Raw genomic sequence first — 17,979 nt, forward strand, 5'->3', positions numbered from 1 at the left:
AACCATATGCTGATGTTTCCTCTCCTGTGTTAACAAACTCATCGTTTGATTGCACTTGTCTGGTGCCTCCGTCGTTTGTTGTCTGGTCTGCAGTTGATCGATCTCGCTTCAGTGTGTATGTCTGACAAAATGTCATGCTCAAAAATTGTACACAAACTCTGTTATTCGTTAACTGTTAGAACAAAATAAAAGAAAACTTCGGTGCTTGTGAGAAGAAAGGGCTGAGACCTCACATCCTGTACTCATGTCTTACCAAAATGAACTAATAGAAACTGACTAGTCCGCATCATTGGTTCTCAACGGTGACATCAGAGGGCAGAGAGGTGATGGCTACAAGAGTCCAGGCATGAAAATTCACTATGCAGCAAATTAGGCCAAACTTCCACGTAGCTTTACACCTACTTCCAAACTGTTCGGTAATGTGACTATCTAATTAGCCACAATGCAGCAACTACATGGATTGTAGCATTACTACATGTTTAGGTGACTCTGTAAATGGTGAGGTTGTTTCACAAACTGCCGAGCTGCTGGGATTTTTTTCCCCCACACCGCCATCTCTGGGATTAATGGTCCCAGTAAACAGCAGTTCTGTTGATGTCAGAGGATTTTGAGCTAACAGGTATGCAGAAGAGCATTTCTGAAAGCACAACAAGTCAAACCCTGAAGCAGATTGGCTACAGCAGCAGAACAATCAGTTAGGGTGTCACTTCTCTCAGCTAAGAACAGGAAACTGAATCTACAAGCTTAGCAAAACTAGACGGTGGAAGATTGCCTGGTCTCATAAGTTTCAGTTCCTGCTGCGACATTCAGATGTGGTGGTATTTAACCACCACAGCCTGCCTGAGTATTGCTGTTGACCATTAGGCACACATAAAGGTATGACCATATCTTGTGATGGCAGCTTCCAGCAGGATAATGCACCATGTTGCAAAGCTCACATCATCTCAAACTGGTGTCTTAAACATGACAATGAGTTCAATGTACTCAATAGAGCACTTTGGGGATGTAGTGGAACGAGAGATTCACATCATGGATGTGCAGCCAACGAATCCGCAGCAACTGTGTGGTGCTATTTTTTTTTTTTTTTTTTTTCAATATGGACAAACATCTCTGAGTAATGTTTCCAGCACCTTTGTTGAAGAATTAAGGCAGTCCGCTTCAGGAACATGTAACTAATAAAGTGGCTGGTGAGTGTATGTAAATGGAATAAATCTGTGATCTGTTATTAATCCTGTAACACCAAGTTTATCATATTTGATATCCAAGTTTTCAAGGGGTTTCAAGGCTTCTGCATCAGTGTGATCTAGAAAAACGTTGGCTGTAGCAAATATTATACAAATTAAAACTCATATTTTTCTCAGAAGGTTCAATAAACACTTTTTCCCCAAGAAAGCATTGAATGAAAATGTAACTATATGAAGCAATAGAAGGAAATATCCCTACAACACCTTGTTGAACCTTTTGTGTACCTTTTTAACCGTGTAATTTCCTCTGTATTTTCTGAAAAACTGAGTTGTCTGATGATGTAATGAAGAGAAGCTTTCAGCGGGCTGCCGCCAAACAAACATGTTCAGGTTTAATTAAATGGTTGAACAGAGCGTGCTCAGTCTTACGGCTGGTCTGTTCCTACTCTTATATGTTTATATTTTTCTATGTCTGTGCTCTTCTCTCTTCCACGCTGTTATTTTTGAGTCTCCAGCTTCCTCCCCACAGCTCCTCAGCATCTGCTGCACTGGAATAAATTCACTCTACTTAAGAAATACTTCATATCCCAAGCGTGTGCATCTGTTGTGTGTCAGCTGGCTGTGTTTGGGTTTGTATTGAAAAAAAACCCGGCCTTTTATAGTAGATATCCATATTTTGAGCAGAAATTTCAAACATTGATCACGCTTGTCACCAAGCTGGAGCATTCAGAATATTTGGGATTATGATAATTTTATTATTACTATTATCATCATTTTACAAATTGCATGTTCTCCCTGTGGCTGCATGGATCACTTTAGACAATCGAGCTTTCCCACACAGTCCAAAGACATGCATGTTAGGTTAACTAGGGTTGGATGATGTTGATCATGTTAGCTCCGTGATGAGTGGGCAGCCTGTCTAACGTAGACCTGTGTTCTTGCCCTCTCTCAGGTGGGATTGGCTCAAGCCACCAGTGACCTTGAATTTGATAAGCAGGTAAGAAAATGGATGGATTTACATGAAATTTACCAACATAGAAAAAGTTCAACTGGATGCAGAACGTTTAGCTTTCAGGCCCCGTCTGTAGCTCTACTTTTAAGATTATCAAAAAAGACGTTTTTATGGCTAAAGCATCTAGTTTTGGGGCTTGATCAGGTGACCCTGAATCCTCCCTAAGCTCCACTGCAATAGGCTTAGGCTGCTGAGGGCTTCCCATGATGCACTCTTGTTCACTCTCTGTGTATTTACACGCCACTGTGCGCTTAATTGTGTTTTTGTCTTGTCCTGTCTTCCTAGCTTCACCCTCAACTGGTTGCAGCAGACGGCTGCCCCTCTCTGAGCCTGATTCTGCCGGAGGTTTCTTCCTGTTAAACGGGGGTTTTCCTTCCCACTGTTCCCAAGTGCTTGCTCTAAGAGGGTAGTTTGATTTTTAGGGTTTTTCCCAATATTATTATAGGGCCTTTCAAAACAAAGTGCCCCAAGGCAGCTGATGTTGTATAGTTTGGTGCTGTATAACGAACTGAATATAATGAACAGCTATCGGATGAACAGCCGACATAAATACCACACGCAGGTGAAGTAAGCCATAGAAAGGAGTAGCTGTTGCTACCAGTGTTATTCAGTATATTATTATTTCAGTATAATATTATTGCCCGATGTATTAGTTTGTTTGTTTTTTTTAAACATGAAAGAAATGAGAATGAATATTTTTTAGAGCATCTGTTCAGCATTATTTAGTCATGGTATCCTTGGAAACAATGATGAACATAGCTGTAATGCAGATTCATTCACTTTCTCAGACCTTCACAACTGCATTTCTCAAATCTTCTGACAAAATTTTCGTTGTGTGTCATTCTGTTTATACCTGTAATTTTAAGATATTTAGTTTGGCCAAGGCATTTACAACTATATTTATAAGGCATTTGGTGTTAAAGGGAAATCTTTATTATTTTATCCTTCAAGTGACATTTGAGAATAATTTTAGGGCTGCAAGAAATGAGTGATTTCAATTTTGATAAAGCTATTCCATGTTTGTGACAAATAAGCGCTTCAAATGTCAGAAAAACACCAATCGCACATCCCGGATCTCAAGATGACATCTTAATCCAGAAGCAATTACCATATTTTAAAAGCTGGAACGAGAATTTGTTTTTTTTTCTTGATGAATGACAAATGATCAGTTAGGACTGTCATATATTCAGTAGATACATCAAAGGAGAATTTAAAAAAAAAAAAAATCTGTCCCACAGCCTCAGTGTTAATTGTGATTCTTCACACTCCAAAGCCTCGGGTGGGTAGTGCTGTTATTATCAGTGTAGTGATAGAAGTTAAAAAAAAAAAAAAAAGAGCATGCCTCTGGGTTATGAAACTGCGATATGCTCGAGAGCTGCTGGGGAAAAGTATTAACAGGAATTTGGATGTCGAGCAGCAGAGACACTGAGATCTGCCGCTTACAGGGAGAGACAAACGCTTTACTCTCACATGCTGTCAAGTAGAGAAAGTTGTGAAATGAAACCTTTAGCAGGGGCACTAAGATACCAGAAGAGACAAGTGTATGGTACAACTTTGGAGGCAGAAAGCAATCAGTGAAGTGGAGATGAATCCTTTATGAATCGTCTGCCAGCTCCGTGGTTTATTTTGATGCCGGCTGTCTTTGAACGAGCCATCTGTTGGGTAAGAGGGCATTTCTAAGTTGTTGTAAAGGGCAAAGAAAGTAGCTGGACAAAAAAAATAGTTTGACTAATGCTTAAGATTGAACTGAAAGACTGGTAGCGTTTTAAACTGGATTTTTGTTCAGCTGGGACTGAGGTGAGTAGTGCACTGATGGAAGGCACGAAGGTTTAGGAGGAAATTGGAGTTCGCTTCGAGGCAGAGCTCCAATTTTTCATTATTTGGTGACGTTGGTGTCCGAGGGGAGTCTAATGATGCGTTCAACAGCCAAGAAAGAAGGCAGTAAAGTATGAAATTAAGTTTTGCCTGCTTTTGTATCCATTTCTTTGATGTTCACTGGTGAAAAGAAGGAAAAGGAAAGGGAAAAACCATTTTATTGCCTGTGGGAGAGCATCAGGGAATTGTAGCTCTGAGGAGTCAGATGGGGAAATTTTCTAGGACCATTGCCTTAGATAAATAATCTAGTCATAAAAATAATCTAATGATCAAAAGTTATCTTTAGGCAAATTTCTAAAGTCAGAAGTTCTTAAAAGACTGAGACTGACTCCCATGACTATTAGCTCAGGGCATGTTGTTTACTCTGAGGTTTTCTCATTAATCAGTTTGTAACGCTGCAAGAGAAAAAGTTTTCCAACATTCTGGAAAAATATTTGTGAGTTTTGTGCATTTTCTCTCAGCAGGCTTTTGAAATAAATGGTATCTGAATCTCCCTGGGCAAGCTTTCTCGTAATTTCTTTAAGTAGTCTTCAGGAACAGTTCTCCAGGCTTCTTAAATGACATTAAAAGCTCTTTGGTAGATGTTAGCTGCCCTTTTTTCTTCTCCCACACTGCTTCAATAATGCTGAGGATGTGAATCCACTGTGTTCTCTATCCAGTTATGCTTTTACTGCACTAGCAGTGTGTTTGGGGTCATTTTCATGCTGAAAAATTGATTTTATTTGATGGTGCATTACAATCTGGTGTTATAATTCCATCAATTTTGACAAGATCACCAACACCAGTGGCTAAAAAGCAGACCCAGCTCACGACAGAGCCTTAACTGTGTTTTACAGATAGCTGCAGACACTTGCTCTCCTGACCACCTCTGTACATATTGATAAGCATTTGAACCAAAAATGTCCTTTTGCCACTGATTCTCAGTCCAGTTCTTTTGCAATTTGGCACCTCGGTCTTTTCTCCCAGTTTCCGTTCATTAGGAGTAGCTTCTTGAGAGCCGCACTTCCCCTGAAAGCATTTGTGATGAGGCTTTGATGAAGAGTACACACATCTCTCAGGTCTTTGCTGGATTTTAGGACATGATGTTCAAACTGTTCATCTGATGCAGATAATTATTGTCCTCCACTTGTCCAATTTCCTCAAATGATTTTAAGGACACACTGATAAACCAAATTTTTGGCTATTAGCTTTTTGACAGAAACTGTATTTTTGCACCAACAAGTTGATTCCAAACTGTTACCTTGGGTACTCTTTTCATAGACAACGTGGAGTTTATCTTGTGAGTTAAGTGCTTTTGTACACTTGAACGATTCATAGCTCAGTGTTAAGTGGTCCACAGGGGAACTGTTGGTCAAAACCACTTTAAACATACTGGAAACCCCAAGTGCTACCCTTCAGCCTCCTACTGGACACTTATATATGGTGTCAATTTCAAAATCCTATATCGCCTTGTTCAAGTTAAGATTTTCAGAAAACTTACTGACCTTGTGCTCAAGGTCACAGAGATTCAAACGATCTGTAATGTTTTGTACTGTAGATGCACCTGTGGTATCAATTTGAAGGTGTTATGTCCCCTCGTTCTCAAGTTATCTCATTCACACACGTAGGTCTCCACACTCCCTGCGCGCCTGCCTGACATGGTGACGACACTACCCTCATCAGCCTTTGAAGTACCAAAAAAATCTGTTTTTATTGAGCATAACACTTTAATATCCCAATGAAACACACTGAAACAAATGTACATGTGACACAGAAAGGTCATTTATTATTTAGGCCAAGTAACAAATATACTTGGCCAGTGGATCATTTTCCCTTTGCTCGGTGAGTCAGAAAGGTAATTTCAGACTCAAAGCTCTGAAGGAGAACTTATGTTTCACATTAAAGCTACAAACATTACATGATACATTAAAGGGGAGGCAGTAAATTGTGGAAAGCTAAAGGCCAAAGCAACACTGCTGTTGCAAGACATTAAGACATCCTTTAAATGCGATGTGGACACTGGAGTAAAGAGTCAAGAGAAGAAGTAATTACATTTTTGACATCAGAGGCCTTGGAAGCAGCAGCAGTGAGTGATGTTTGCGAATGTGTTTTATTGGGCTTTTAATAATCACCTGCTATGCTTTTTTTGGAGGCTGAAAAGGAACAAAGGTCAGAATGGAAAAGCCACTCAAAATGTCAGCGCAGTTCTCTGAGAGGTCTTTGGTTTTGTCAGCTTGTTGTTTTGATATCCCGCTTTGACTTATTATTACCAGCAGTTTCTGCTGGATCGGTACAAATGAACACAAATGCTGAAAATGGCAGCTATACAGTGCCTGTCACAGCTGGTCCTGAAAGTCGTGGCATCGTTAATCAAACGGTAGTAAAAACCACATACTTGCACACAGACTGATACAGCATTTAGTTCAGTGTTCTTTCATTTTTGAGGATTTATTACTCTGTGTACAAAGAGACAAAGACAGTGGACTCTTCAGTGGGGAACAAATGATGAGAGCTCAGCAGGTATGTGGGTTTCAGAGCAGTCAGGAGGAAAAAGGTTTTAGGAATTCATCTAAATTTAGAAACTAATTTATAGTTCAGCAACTGCAACCTCAATTTGTCTGATACTTCTAGTCAATTAGTTGTTTCTGCCTTGATATATTACCTTTACCACATTCATATTCAGTTTAATGCCAGCTTAAGTACTGAAATGCCTCCTATTAAAGGTTTAAAGAGCATTTGTCCTGCTGTAATGATATTATAATTTTAACAAAATGTATTAAATAAAAAGGTTGGCCTTGATTCTGAACAGGAAATTGCGATTTTTCTGCAAATGAAAACAAACGTGAGTCAGGAATAACTCTGAAAAACCCTCCTGACTTGAGCTGTAGTTGCTTCACTCAACTAAAATCTGGCCTCAGGATCCTCATCTGTGCTCAGCGGTTCACACTCACTGTTATTGCTACATCGCTGCGTCACGGATGTGGCGTCTCGCAACAGATGTTTTCAGATTTTGGAACTATTTATAAAAAGGGAGATGCACTTTCCAAAATGTTTTTTTTTTGCCCATGTAGTCTCAGTATTTTCCAGCAAATGCAGAAAGTTGTAGCTGAGATAAATGTCATTAAGAGAGACTAAACAAAATGCAAAACAGAAGTGAAACTTGAACAGAGGCACCGTCTGCAGAGGAAATGGTCTCCACCTTGCGTTTCAAGTGTCAGTTCACTAAAATCGGAAATAATCAAACTGTAAAATCGTCTAACCAAAATGAGGACTGAGCAAAAAGGGAAAGAGGTTATAGTTTTTCATGATCTTTAAACACTGTTTATCTGCAAGAACTATTTAAGTGAAAAAGTGTTTTAAAAATAGCCATCAAAATCCAAATTTTGGTCCTGAGTCAGTGCCAACCTTTAGACATCTATGCAGAAAGCTTTAAACTGTTTCAGTCGTCCATCTTGAGAGCTATCGGTGGCCTGCGGTACTCATGTGCTGGGCTCTAAGTGCTTATAAAAGCAGGGGCCCTGCTGCTCAGTATCAGGGTTAAAGTAAGGCCAAAAGACAGACTCTAAACAGCAGATTGTTGGTTACATTTGCACTGATAAGTAAACAAAGTGTCACTTTCACAGCATCAACACAGTTAATGCAATAAAAACATATTTCACGTTTTGTAGTTCTGAGTCACTTGTTTCTCCCAACACGGCAGCACTACTGCTTTGTGTCTTAGGTTAACCGATCCTTACACTTACAATGTTACCCAGCCATCCAAGGTACAAACATTTATCACCTTATAAAAACTGCAGTACAAATATGTTGTGTAATCGAAACCGACAGTCATCTGCTTTAATTTGTTTCTAAATGAGAGCAGTCACCGCGAACAGCTGTGACTTCATTCCAACAGCAATTTTTCTGTAATTTAAAGGCAAAGATCAGTTTGATTCTCATGAAACAAGTTCCACATTTCCATCAGTTTGTTTTCCTTCTAAATTGTTTCTTTAACCATATTCCAGTTTGATCATGAAAAAGGCGAGAAGTAATGTCATCTTCACGGGAAAGTTTTAAAGTCACGGCATCAGCAATTGATCCTTTTTACTGATCCACATTAGTTTGTGGAGCAGTGCCTCAGTAATTTACAACATGGCTCTATCATCTTATTCGTCCCAGGCGATCCGGATCTTCACTTTGTTCATGGTGTTGGGCTGCCACCCTGTCGATCCGGGTCCACCCAGTCCCAGACGTGGACGGAGCCATCCGAGGCTGCAGACAGCAGTGTCCGCGGCCGCTCGGGATGCCAGATGTGGGAGGTGACGAAGGTGGGGACACTGTCATCAGTCTGCTGTGATGAAACTGCATGTCCGCGATGCTCAAACAGCGGTCGAGCCTCCTGCGGCTCCGCCCCCCAGAGACGGGTGTTGTAGATCTGAACAACGCCACTGAAACCTGATGAGGATGAAGGCAGAAACTTTAAAAGGCTTCTTTTTGACCCACATTTATATTCATTAGGATAATATTGTGCTAAAATTTCAAATCATTCAACAACTATGAAGTCAAGAAACTGATGACTAGCTTATCCACATGCTTTGAAATGCTAGTATTAGTTTGTTAACAAACTGTGAACACAACGTTTGTTTCTGCAGACACCCACATGTTGAATGTAGACTTTAAGCCCCTTAATCTTCTTGTTTTTTGCCTTTTTGTGACAAATTACTATACTTACATATGACTGCAATAAACAGAGTTGATAATTACAATTAGCACACAAATGAAGGCCTCTACTGCAGTCGCTTACCTAATGAAATGTTTTTCTATTGGTAATCATATAGTCTGCACGACTGTGCTGCACGTCAGATTCACAGATTTAATTTGTATTTTTAAAGAGAGCTGTAAACCAGTATTAATGTCACTGCCTCTCATGCAGGGTCAGAAATGCTAGAAAAGGTCCATAATTAATTTGTTATAAGGCTGAGGTCACTGTGGCAACGTCTTCAAAAGTATGAAAACAAGACCTTCACAAGCAGAAGCCTTTACAAAAGAGCGATGACAGATTTCTCATTCTCTCGTTGATGCTCCGTGATGAAAACATTTCACAGCGCTTTGCTGCTGGAAGAATTCAATAACGCTACCCTGATTGAAATTTATGAGTAATTAAATCTGCCAGTACATCCTTTCAATCCTTGGATGTTTCTGTTAGTAATTTCAGAGGCCATGTTTGTAAAACACTTCACTTCCTCCGTGTCTTCTTTGCTTTTATATGACTGTTCAAATCATTTCAACCAGTCAGCATTTAACCTCCGCACATGGAAGACTGTACGCACATGCACCTCCATAATCCTACACAGAACCGTAAATCCATCCTGAGTCATGCTGGGGGCTCCACTGTGACGTGATGCAAATACAGAGGTCTGAGCTTTCCTCGCTGCACTGCACAGCAAGGAATGCCTAGACCTCTACATTGGAGAGACCAAACAGCCACTTCATAAACACATGGCACAACATAGAAGAGCCACCTCCACGGGGCAAGACTCGGCTGTCCATCTGCATCTAAAGGACAAAGGTCACTCTTTGAGGATGCCAGTGTTCACATTTTGGACAGAGAAGACAGATTGTTTGAAAGAGGAGTGAAAGAAGCCATTTATGTCCACTGTGAGCGACCATCTTTGAACAGAGGCGGTGGCTTACGACACCAGCTGTCTGCCATCTATAATCCAGTTTTGAGATCCCTTCCCAGACGCCTTAACGCCCACTCATGTCCTGGGCCATTTGACCATTTGAAATCACATGATTTCACATGGGCTAGGTTTTCACTATGGAAACCTTGGCTGATTTGTGACCCACACCTGTTTTTATACCTTGGCTCGTGTGATTAGATAGAGGATCAATAGGGGGTCCATGACCCTCTTGCGGACACTCCCATAAGGCTTAAAATCTGGGTCTCTCCACCATTTGCTCTTAGAACTGAAGAATCATCTCGGATGAGAGGTGAAATGTCTTCAAGAAAACTTAAAGAAGTCCACACGCCTTTCTTTCCAAGCTCCTTAGACTACGATGACCTGGATGACTGAGAACCCTAACAGACAATTTAAAAATTCTTTATCCAAACATTAAATGAGCAGTTAACAAGGCAGATCTCATTGAAATTGAACGTACTCATATCAGACAATGTTTACATTAGCAGCAACAGTCTAGAAATAGATGCTGCTTTGGCTGTTTTTCCTTTCTTAAATGAGGTAAGGCCATGTTATCCTACACACCACATTGTGACACATGTTGGTTATTTTCTGCTCTTTGAAGCGTGACACACATTTTTTTCCCCCTATTATTTTCTGCACGAGCCAGTGTCCACGCCTGGTTTATTTACACCCATCACTATAGTACTTTTAATATTGCAAAGGCCAACTAGTGGCCTTGAAAGGCTACGGTGATTCATTTTCCCCATGAGTGAGGCTGAAAATGTCAAGTTTGTCCTGAAGGTGGCATTACAGTAAAGGTCACAGGGTCTCTTTAATATCAAAAAGGTTCCTTCTCTACGAATACCTGCAGAAAAATCAGCCAAAGCTGTTCATCAAAAGAAAAAGGAAAAAAAAATAGTACGAAATTAGAGTTTTCTTCATCTTTTGTTTTAAGTTGGTCAGTTCAGTCTGCAAGATGTAATTACTGGATACATTTTAATTGAATTCTTTGCCCTAAGCCCGTTTCTCAAACTTGACACTCTTCTATTTAGCCCCACTAATAGAAGAGTGCATAATGAATATCAACATAAGCTAAATTTTAAGATGAGTATTTGATATCACAGCTTCACAGGGTTACGGTTGGGTCTTTATAATGTTAACAACAAATTACTTCTGGGCAGAGGTCCCAATTAAACTCATTCCACAAAATAATCTACCCAAATTGGACAGCTATCTATTTTCTGCTTCTTATCCAGGTCTTTGTCACAGCACCACTACTCTAACCAGAGTTCTTCATATCGTTCCTTCTCTTAAAAGCAAATCCAAACTCTGAACTGGTTCCACAAAAGAGGGTCCTGAAAGCTGAAGCCTCTGCCTCCCATTCTACCCTAGGAACCACAAGTAAGCCCAGGCATCCTGATAATAACAAATTACAGTAGTCCAGCCTAGAAGTAATAAATGCATTAACTAGTTTCACAACATCACTCTGAGACAGGATATTTCTAATTTTAGAGATATTGTGCAAATAGAAGAAAGCAGTTCTATTTATTTGTTTAATATGTGTGTTGAAGGACATCCTGGTCAAAAACAACTCCAAGATTCCTCACAGTGTTACTGCAGGCCAAGGTAATGCAATCTAGAGTAAGTGTCAGGTTAGATACCATATTACAAATATTTCTAGGCCCGAGTACAATAACCTCAGTTTTTTCTTAATTAAGGAGCGGAAAATTAGATGTCATCCAGGTCTTTATGTCTAATTGGTGTGTTTTATAATGTTGTGTGTCATCTGCATAGCAGTGAAAATGTATGCTATACCTTCTAGTGACACTGCCTAAAGGAAGTGCGTATAATGCAAAAAAATAATTGGTCCTAGCACGGAACCCTGTGGAACACCATAATTGACCTTAGTGTGTGGAGAGGACTCTCCATTTATATGCACAAATTGGAGTCTATTAGATAGATATGATACAAACCACTGCAGCACAGTACCTGTAATACCTACAGCATGTTCTAATCGCTCTAATAGAATATTATGGTCAACAGTATCGAACGCTGCACTGAGGTTCTAACAGGGCAAGCACAGAGTTAAGTCACTGTCAAAGACTATAAGAAGATCATTTGTAACCTTCAATAAAGCTGTTTTTGTGCTATTATGAACTCTGAAGCCTGACTCTTCAAATTAGCCATTCCTCTGAGGATGATTAGTTAGCAGTTTTACAACTACTCTTTCAAATCTTTTTGAGATAAAAGGTAACAATACTACTAATAATAATACTACTAATAATAACAATAATAATAACAACAATAATAGAGACAGGTTTATCAGAATTTGGAATGACTACATAGCTTCACTCTTGAGTTGTTGCCCGTCCACCTGCCCGCGTACTAGGGTGACAGCAATACCCCATCAGCCTTTTACAGCTGAGGGGTGAACACAAAAAAAAAGAAAATAAGAAAAGAAAGGTGGAGGAAAAGGAGAAGCTGATTCAGCAGCCCAAGGTGAGCAATGAAAAACACCCCGATTAATAGGATGTCAAGAAATTAAATTGTAAGTTATGTCATTTTTTGTATTTATCAAATTTATCAAATCTAAAGCTCACTAATTAAATTTGTATTAGTTTGAACAGAGCCAAGTATGCTGCTCATCACTGTTTAGCTGAGCTAAGCCAATGTAGTTTTCCTAAAAATTGAAGTTTCTGCAGATCCAGAGATTAGTACAGAAACATCATATAATATACATCTGTGCAAGAAGTGTGACAGATTACTCAGTATTAGTTAGTTAATCAGCATGCAGATAAAACAGGGTTTTTCAGCATGATAATTTACAGAATACATCAACATCTGAAAAAACTGTGTTCATATAGACTGACCTGACACTGAGACACAGTCATCCAGTGTTGGAGCCCACGACACTTTGACATCGACCTGGCTGCAGCGGCCTGGTGTTTGGACGTCTAGCTGAGCCTGACACCCCACCCCTCCCAGATTTCTCAAGTCTGAAATCACCACCTGTCCAGACGAGGAGACTCTGATGACCCTGCAGCTGGATGGATGTGGACGTGCAGCACCGTCCGTCCACCAGATGACAGACTTGTCCGAAGATGGTGAATGTGAAAGCTGAGGAGGAGCAGACGTCCGAGTATCGGCAACGTAAACACTCCCGTTACAGCAGCCAGCGAGGAAAACCGTGTCACTCACGAACTGTAAGGAACTCAGAGGATCTGCTGAGTCGGTCTCTGTCGGGACAAAACAATGCAAAATGTCTCAAAACACATTACAGAGGGATTACATTCTGCAGTCTGCTGCAGAGATGGTTTTATGACTAGAACATCAGTGTTTTGAAACTGAACAGCTGAGGAAACCCCCAGCTGAAAGAGCATTTAATGGCCCTCCTGCTGCAACAATTACAGGCAAAGTGCTCAGAAACAAAAACATCAGGCTGGTCGTTTGATGGCCTTGTTTTGGTGCACTGGCTGTGCATAATGAACAGAAACAAGCAGAGAAAGGACTGTGGTGAGGAAACTGCTAACATTTGATAATATGCAGCATGCAGTGAAGCAGTGGTTGCTACTTTAGCGTCTATGGATTGAACGCTTCATGGAGGGAGAGAAAAAATACTCTTTTAGTTAAGATGTGACAGAGAATAACTATTTATGTATTTGGCACGAATTTAAGGAAAGAAATTTAAACATTACTTTGGCAAAACAATGAAAACAATTTCTGTTTTGTGAACCGTTCCACGCCGTACAGCCTCACAGTGACGAGGTCCTGGGTTTGAATCCACTGGCCTTTGCATGTGCTCTCTGCCTCTCCACATACTGCAGCTTCATCCCACAGTCAAAGACATACATGTTAGGGTGACTGGTGATTCTAAATTGGCCACAGATGTGAATGAGTATGAAAGGTTTTTGTGATAGACTGGCAACCTGCCCAGCATGCACTCTGCCTATCAGCCTACGGAAGCTGGGATGGACTTCTGATGCTCTACCGCAGGAGCAGACAGGTGGATGGATGCACGCTCTCTCTTTAATGCCAACTATGTTTTAATTTTTGGGAACCATGGAACATTAATTATTGTTTGCTCACATTACTTGTATTAACTGTCTTCCCAGGCCTTAAAGCCACAGTCTGACCTCCACTCAGAGCTTCAGCAAACTATTTTTGTGTGAAAAATAAATAAAATAAGCAGGGAAAAGAAATGGGAAGTTACAGATCTTCCTAGGGGTTACAGTGGGCGGCCTACAACACAATACTACATCATAACACAGCTCAGCCTTTCTTACTAGATCAAACTTACTATGGGGGGCACAAAAGAATAGCAGGAAAACATCTCCTGGCTGCACAGAAAGCTTTTGTCCTCGCTCTCCTCAGGAACACATGCAGCTTTTTTTCATTTTCATGTGAAACTAAATCTTAGATGTCCTTCACAAACAGTGATTGTATCCCAGTCCAACTGTAAGCTCAATACTTACACGGTTTTAAGAAAAACGATATGCAAAGAACACTTTATCTTTTCATTATAAAAACTTTACTAGAAATATGATTTATATTACTATAGTATTAGTAGGACAGACAACCAGTTTACCAAAAGTAAGAATACAGTTAGATTTTGAGCATAAAACAAACCACACAAAGTCACTTTAATTCTTTCGCACTGCTGCTGATGGTGTTTATCTTCCTCCTCACCATTCACGATTAGAGTCCCTGGATGCTGAAGGATATCTGAATCTACATTATATTTTCTTGAGAAAAAGCAAGACTATATCTCCCAATTTTTCTTGTTCCAATTTTTTTAAGCATTTGTGAAATTTCTCAAATTTAAACATCTCACAACAGTGAGATGAACAGTCTAACAAAACTGCATAAAGCACCACCTCTACCTAAGTTTTCACCTCTAACTAAACCAATCTTATAGTCTCCATGCTCACAGCTGAGCATGAAGATAAACTGATAACTGTAAATGTGGGGTTACCCAGTTTATAGAGAGACTCTCCTGATGCGAGTTCAGTCAGCTGGACGTCGCTGATCTGAGCTCCGTGAAGAACTTGTGGTGCTGACGAGGGTCGAGCTGCGATCCTGCTGCCTCTCTCTGGAGCACTCTTTTTTCCCTTAATACTTCCTGTTCTCCTGATCACATCTGTCATGGATGACGAGAAGGAAAAGAAAACCAGTCACACTGTGAGAAGTGCCTCACCACATTTTATAATTATTCCCTTTACCTTGTTTGCTGTAAACCAGGAAAGGGGACCCATTATTCCTTACTTTATTTTCTTCCTATATATGCTATTACAATAGCAAACTCTCATATTAAACATGATTACAGGCCAGAAATTGAAAGCGTACATGAAGTGAAACCCCACAAGACCAGGCTTCACTGCTCTAATCACGTTAAAAATCTTTTTTTAACTTGCATTAATTGGTGGAGATAAACTATGTCTAAACGTTACTTTCATTTAAATTAACACAGTCAGACACACTAAGTATCAGGTGTCAGGAATCAATGCGAACCCTGTAACAGTCGACGTCTGACCACCTTTCTGATGTCCAAGAGTTGGTCTCAATTATTATTGGCGAACAATTCAACACAGGAAATGTGCACGAAATGATACAAATGCTCTTCTCTCAGGTTAGATTCCCTCCTATTTTGTCTTCTTTGGGCTACAACAGAAACAATTTTTAACTTCAATCCATTTCAGCAAAAAAAAAATTTCTCCCCAAAATAGTATAAATAAATATTGAATTCAATAGGAAAAGTTTCTTTTATGATCTAGTCTGTTATGATTTAGTGATTTTTACTAGTTAAATCATTAACCTTGAATAAAAAAGGTTCATCCATTCAATGAATTGTCTCAAAACAGCTTCTGTAGATAAGTTACATTTAAAAAGGCCTTGAATATTTTTTATTGCGCTCTGTGAAACATTACCATAAGTGAGAACCTTTTTGCATTTACATGACTATGTTCAGCTCAGAATGCCCAGAAAATTTGGTGCTTTTTGTACTCAGATCATGTCACTTTAAATTCATATCACTGAAAATCGCCATTAATCACAGCGATGATTCACGAGTTTTTGACTGATAGTAAATTCTACTCTGTAGGTTTTAAGTGATCTTTTATTCATAATTAGTTCTTGGTCTTAATTTATTTTACTGGACTGCTGTTAAGCTTCTAATTTTATCTGATTCCATTTCTTTTTCTTGGGTTTAATTTCATATTTTTTATGCTTTCTTCTGGTTTATTGTTGGTTATCTGACCTGTCTTACTAAATTTCTCTTTGTCATTATTTTCCTCTTATATAACATTTTTTAGGCAAGTACCTAACTTTTGTACTTAGAAATGACCCCGAGTGCAATCACACGCATTTTAAACATGCAGTCTTGCAGGAGAGCTTCAGGGAAATCAAACTCACCGCTCTCTTCTCCTCCAAGGTCCCACACCTGCAGGTCGGAGCTCAGCCCGTCGTTGGTCACAGCACACCTGCCGAAATAACAGAACATTAAATTAAAAAGCTACGAAGCTACTGATTATATCGTCCCCTCACATTTCCCATCAGATCTAAAGATCTACGCAAGCACTGACTCACACCACCTACAACAACTAAAAAACACAGACCCTCCACACTGTGCATCGCACTGTGATGTACGATATGTCACCTCTTCTGGTGCAATGAGTTGTTAAAGTTAATTATTGTCATTATCAGCTCATCTAGTGACTGTTTTCAGTAATTCCTTAGTCTAAACAAGTTTAATACAATTATGATGACTTTTAGACAACTGAAGAATTGTACGTTTAGCATTTAGGCTTAAAACCGTTCATCAATAGTCTAAATTGCTCTTGACTGACCTTGTGTACTTTTATAAATCTGCTAATGTGTAAAAGTATGTTAATATGTTAAGTACGTGACAAGTAATAATAAACTGAACTGTAGAAAATATAAAGAGTACCTGAATGAAATAATTTCTGTGCTCTAGCCTTGCTGGGTGCTTTTCAGTATGCCTTTTTTGAAGGAGAACTCTTTTCATTCATTGCTTTGAAACCAAAGTTTGGTGCAGGAAAAGGCATCACATGGATTAGAGAACCTTGGAAAGAGTAAAGCAAGTTTCTCTCCCTGAAGTGGGTCACAACCAGTGTTTGATGAAACAAAGTAACAGTACTCCAATTACTGCTGATTTTGCAGTTTAGCGGCTGCTAATACAAATACAGGGGAGGAACGTGGCGGTCTCCACAAGCTGCAAAATACTCCTGTTGGAAGTTGTTTCTATTAAATAGCCTCAAAAATGACTGGCCTTACCTTTAATGTAACACGTTACTTATAAGGGTAATTTATCCAGCACTGGTCTGAACTCACCTTGTTCCAGGGATGTGTATGAGGCAGCGAACCGGGCCATCTGTGAAACCACCATGGGAAACTTTAAAATCCCGCTCTGCGCAGAGACTCTGAACACAACAGCAAACAGGAAAAGTTCAGAGTAACATCTGAATCGCCTCCTAGAGAAAAATAAACTCAAAGTTTGGACTAATGTCCTGATTTTTACCTTATTTTCATCAGCAAGAAGTTTCAGCGGCAAGCGAAGTTCTAAAATTTCATTTTTGGACTGACTATAGCCTGCGACACAGACAGCTACAAACACACCAAAAAACACTGATTAATACAAATTATTTGGCTGATAAATAAAAGAGCTGAAAAGCTGTCTTCTATAACAGCAAAATCAGAACCATGTTTTTCAACCCACATCATCATATTTTAAAATATTAGATCAACTTACTCTTCCCTGACGTCCACTCGAGGACCTGGGTGGGATGTTCAAGCTGATACACATGAAGGTCTTTGTACCTAAAGGAAAATAGCTTGCAAATTTTTGTATAGAGTTTAACATAAAACACAGTGAAACTCAATTTTGACAGAACTTATATATGGCTGAGCGCTACAGTCAAAAGTGAAGGTGAGCCCACTTTATGTTTGTTGTAGTGACTCTATAAGATTAAAAAAGTATATTGAGTTAAAAAGGTTTTTTTTAAAGGAATTCAGAAAAATATAAATTCACTCTGCCTTATGCAAACCTTTCAAAAATAGCCCTACAGCTGCATTCCTGATGTTTATTTCAAGTTGTTTGGTGTCTCCTTGCAAATTGTCCATTTTATTGTGCACCTTCTTCTTTGTATGTAGTGCTGTTTGGTATTTATTCCTGTTGTCTAACTATTTAGATTTCCTGCACTGCCTCTGTGGAGCACCCAGCATGTCGTTGAACATGTACAATGACAATAAA

The 17,979-nt window shown here is 39.5% G+C and overlaps 1 protein-coding gene and 1 long non-coding RNA gene across 3 annotated transcripts in view; one reads left to right on the top strand and one right to left on the bottom strand.

Annotated features, from left to right (window-relative positions):
* LOC120442686 overlaps positions 1–8,338 on the top strand; it is a 21,334-nt gene extending 12,996 nt beyond the window's left edge. For both annotated transcript variants that reach the window (XR_005614864.1, XR_005614863.1), the window contains exons 2-4: positions 2,137–2,181; positions 2,482–2,602; positions 8,209–8,338. This is a non-coding gene — a long non-coding RNA (uncharacterized LOC120442686). The remainder of the gene's footprint in view (positions 1–2,136; positions 2,182–2,481; positions 2,603–8,208) is intronic.
* The window catches only part of wdr73 (WD repeat domain 73), a 12,881-nt gene continuing 712 nt past the window's right edge, over positions 5,811–17,979 (bottom strand). Inside the window, exons 2-8 of the mRNA XM_031745926.2 lie at positions 17,479–17,546; positions 17,248–17,333; positions 17,061–17,149; positions 16,122–16,189; positions 14,686–14,850; positions 12,584–12,949; positions 5,811–8,484 (exon numbers count right to left, since the gene is read on the bottom strand). Of these exons, the coding sequence (XP_031601786.1) occupies positions 8,231–8,484; positions 12,584–12,949; positions 14,686–14,850; positions 16,122–16,189; positions 17,061–17,149; positions 17,248–17,333; positions 17,479–17,546 (1,096 nt within the window). The 3' untranslated portion in view covers positions 5,811–8,230. The remainder of the gene's footprint in view (positions 8,485–12,583; positions 12,950–14,685; positions 14,851–16,121; positions 16,190–17,060; positions 17,150–17,247; positions 17,334–17,478; positions 17,547–17,979) is intronic.

This window comes from Oreochromis aureus, linkage group 11 (genome assembly GCF_013358895.1).
Source record: "Oreochromis aureus strain Israel breed Guangdong linkage group 11, ZZ_aureus, whole genome shotgun sequence".
Taxonomy (NCBI): Eukaryota; Metazoa; Chordata; class Actinopteri; order Cichliformes; family Cichlidae; genus Oreochromis; species Oreochromis aureus.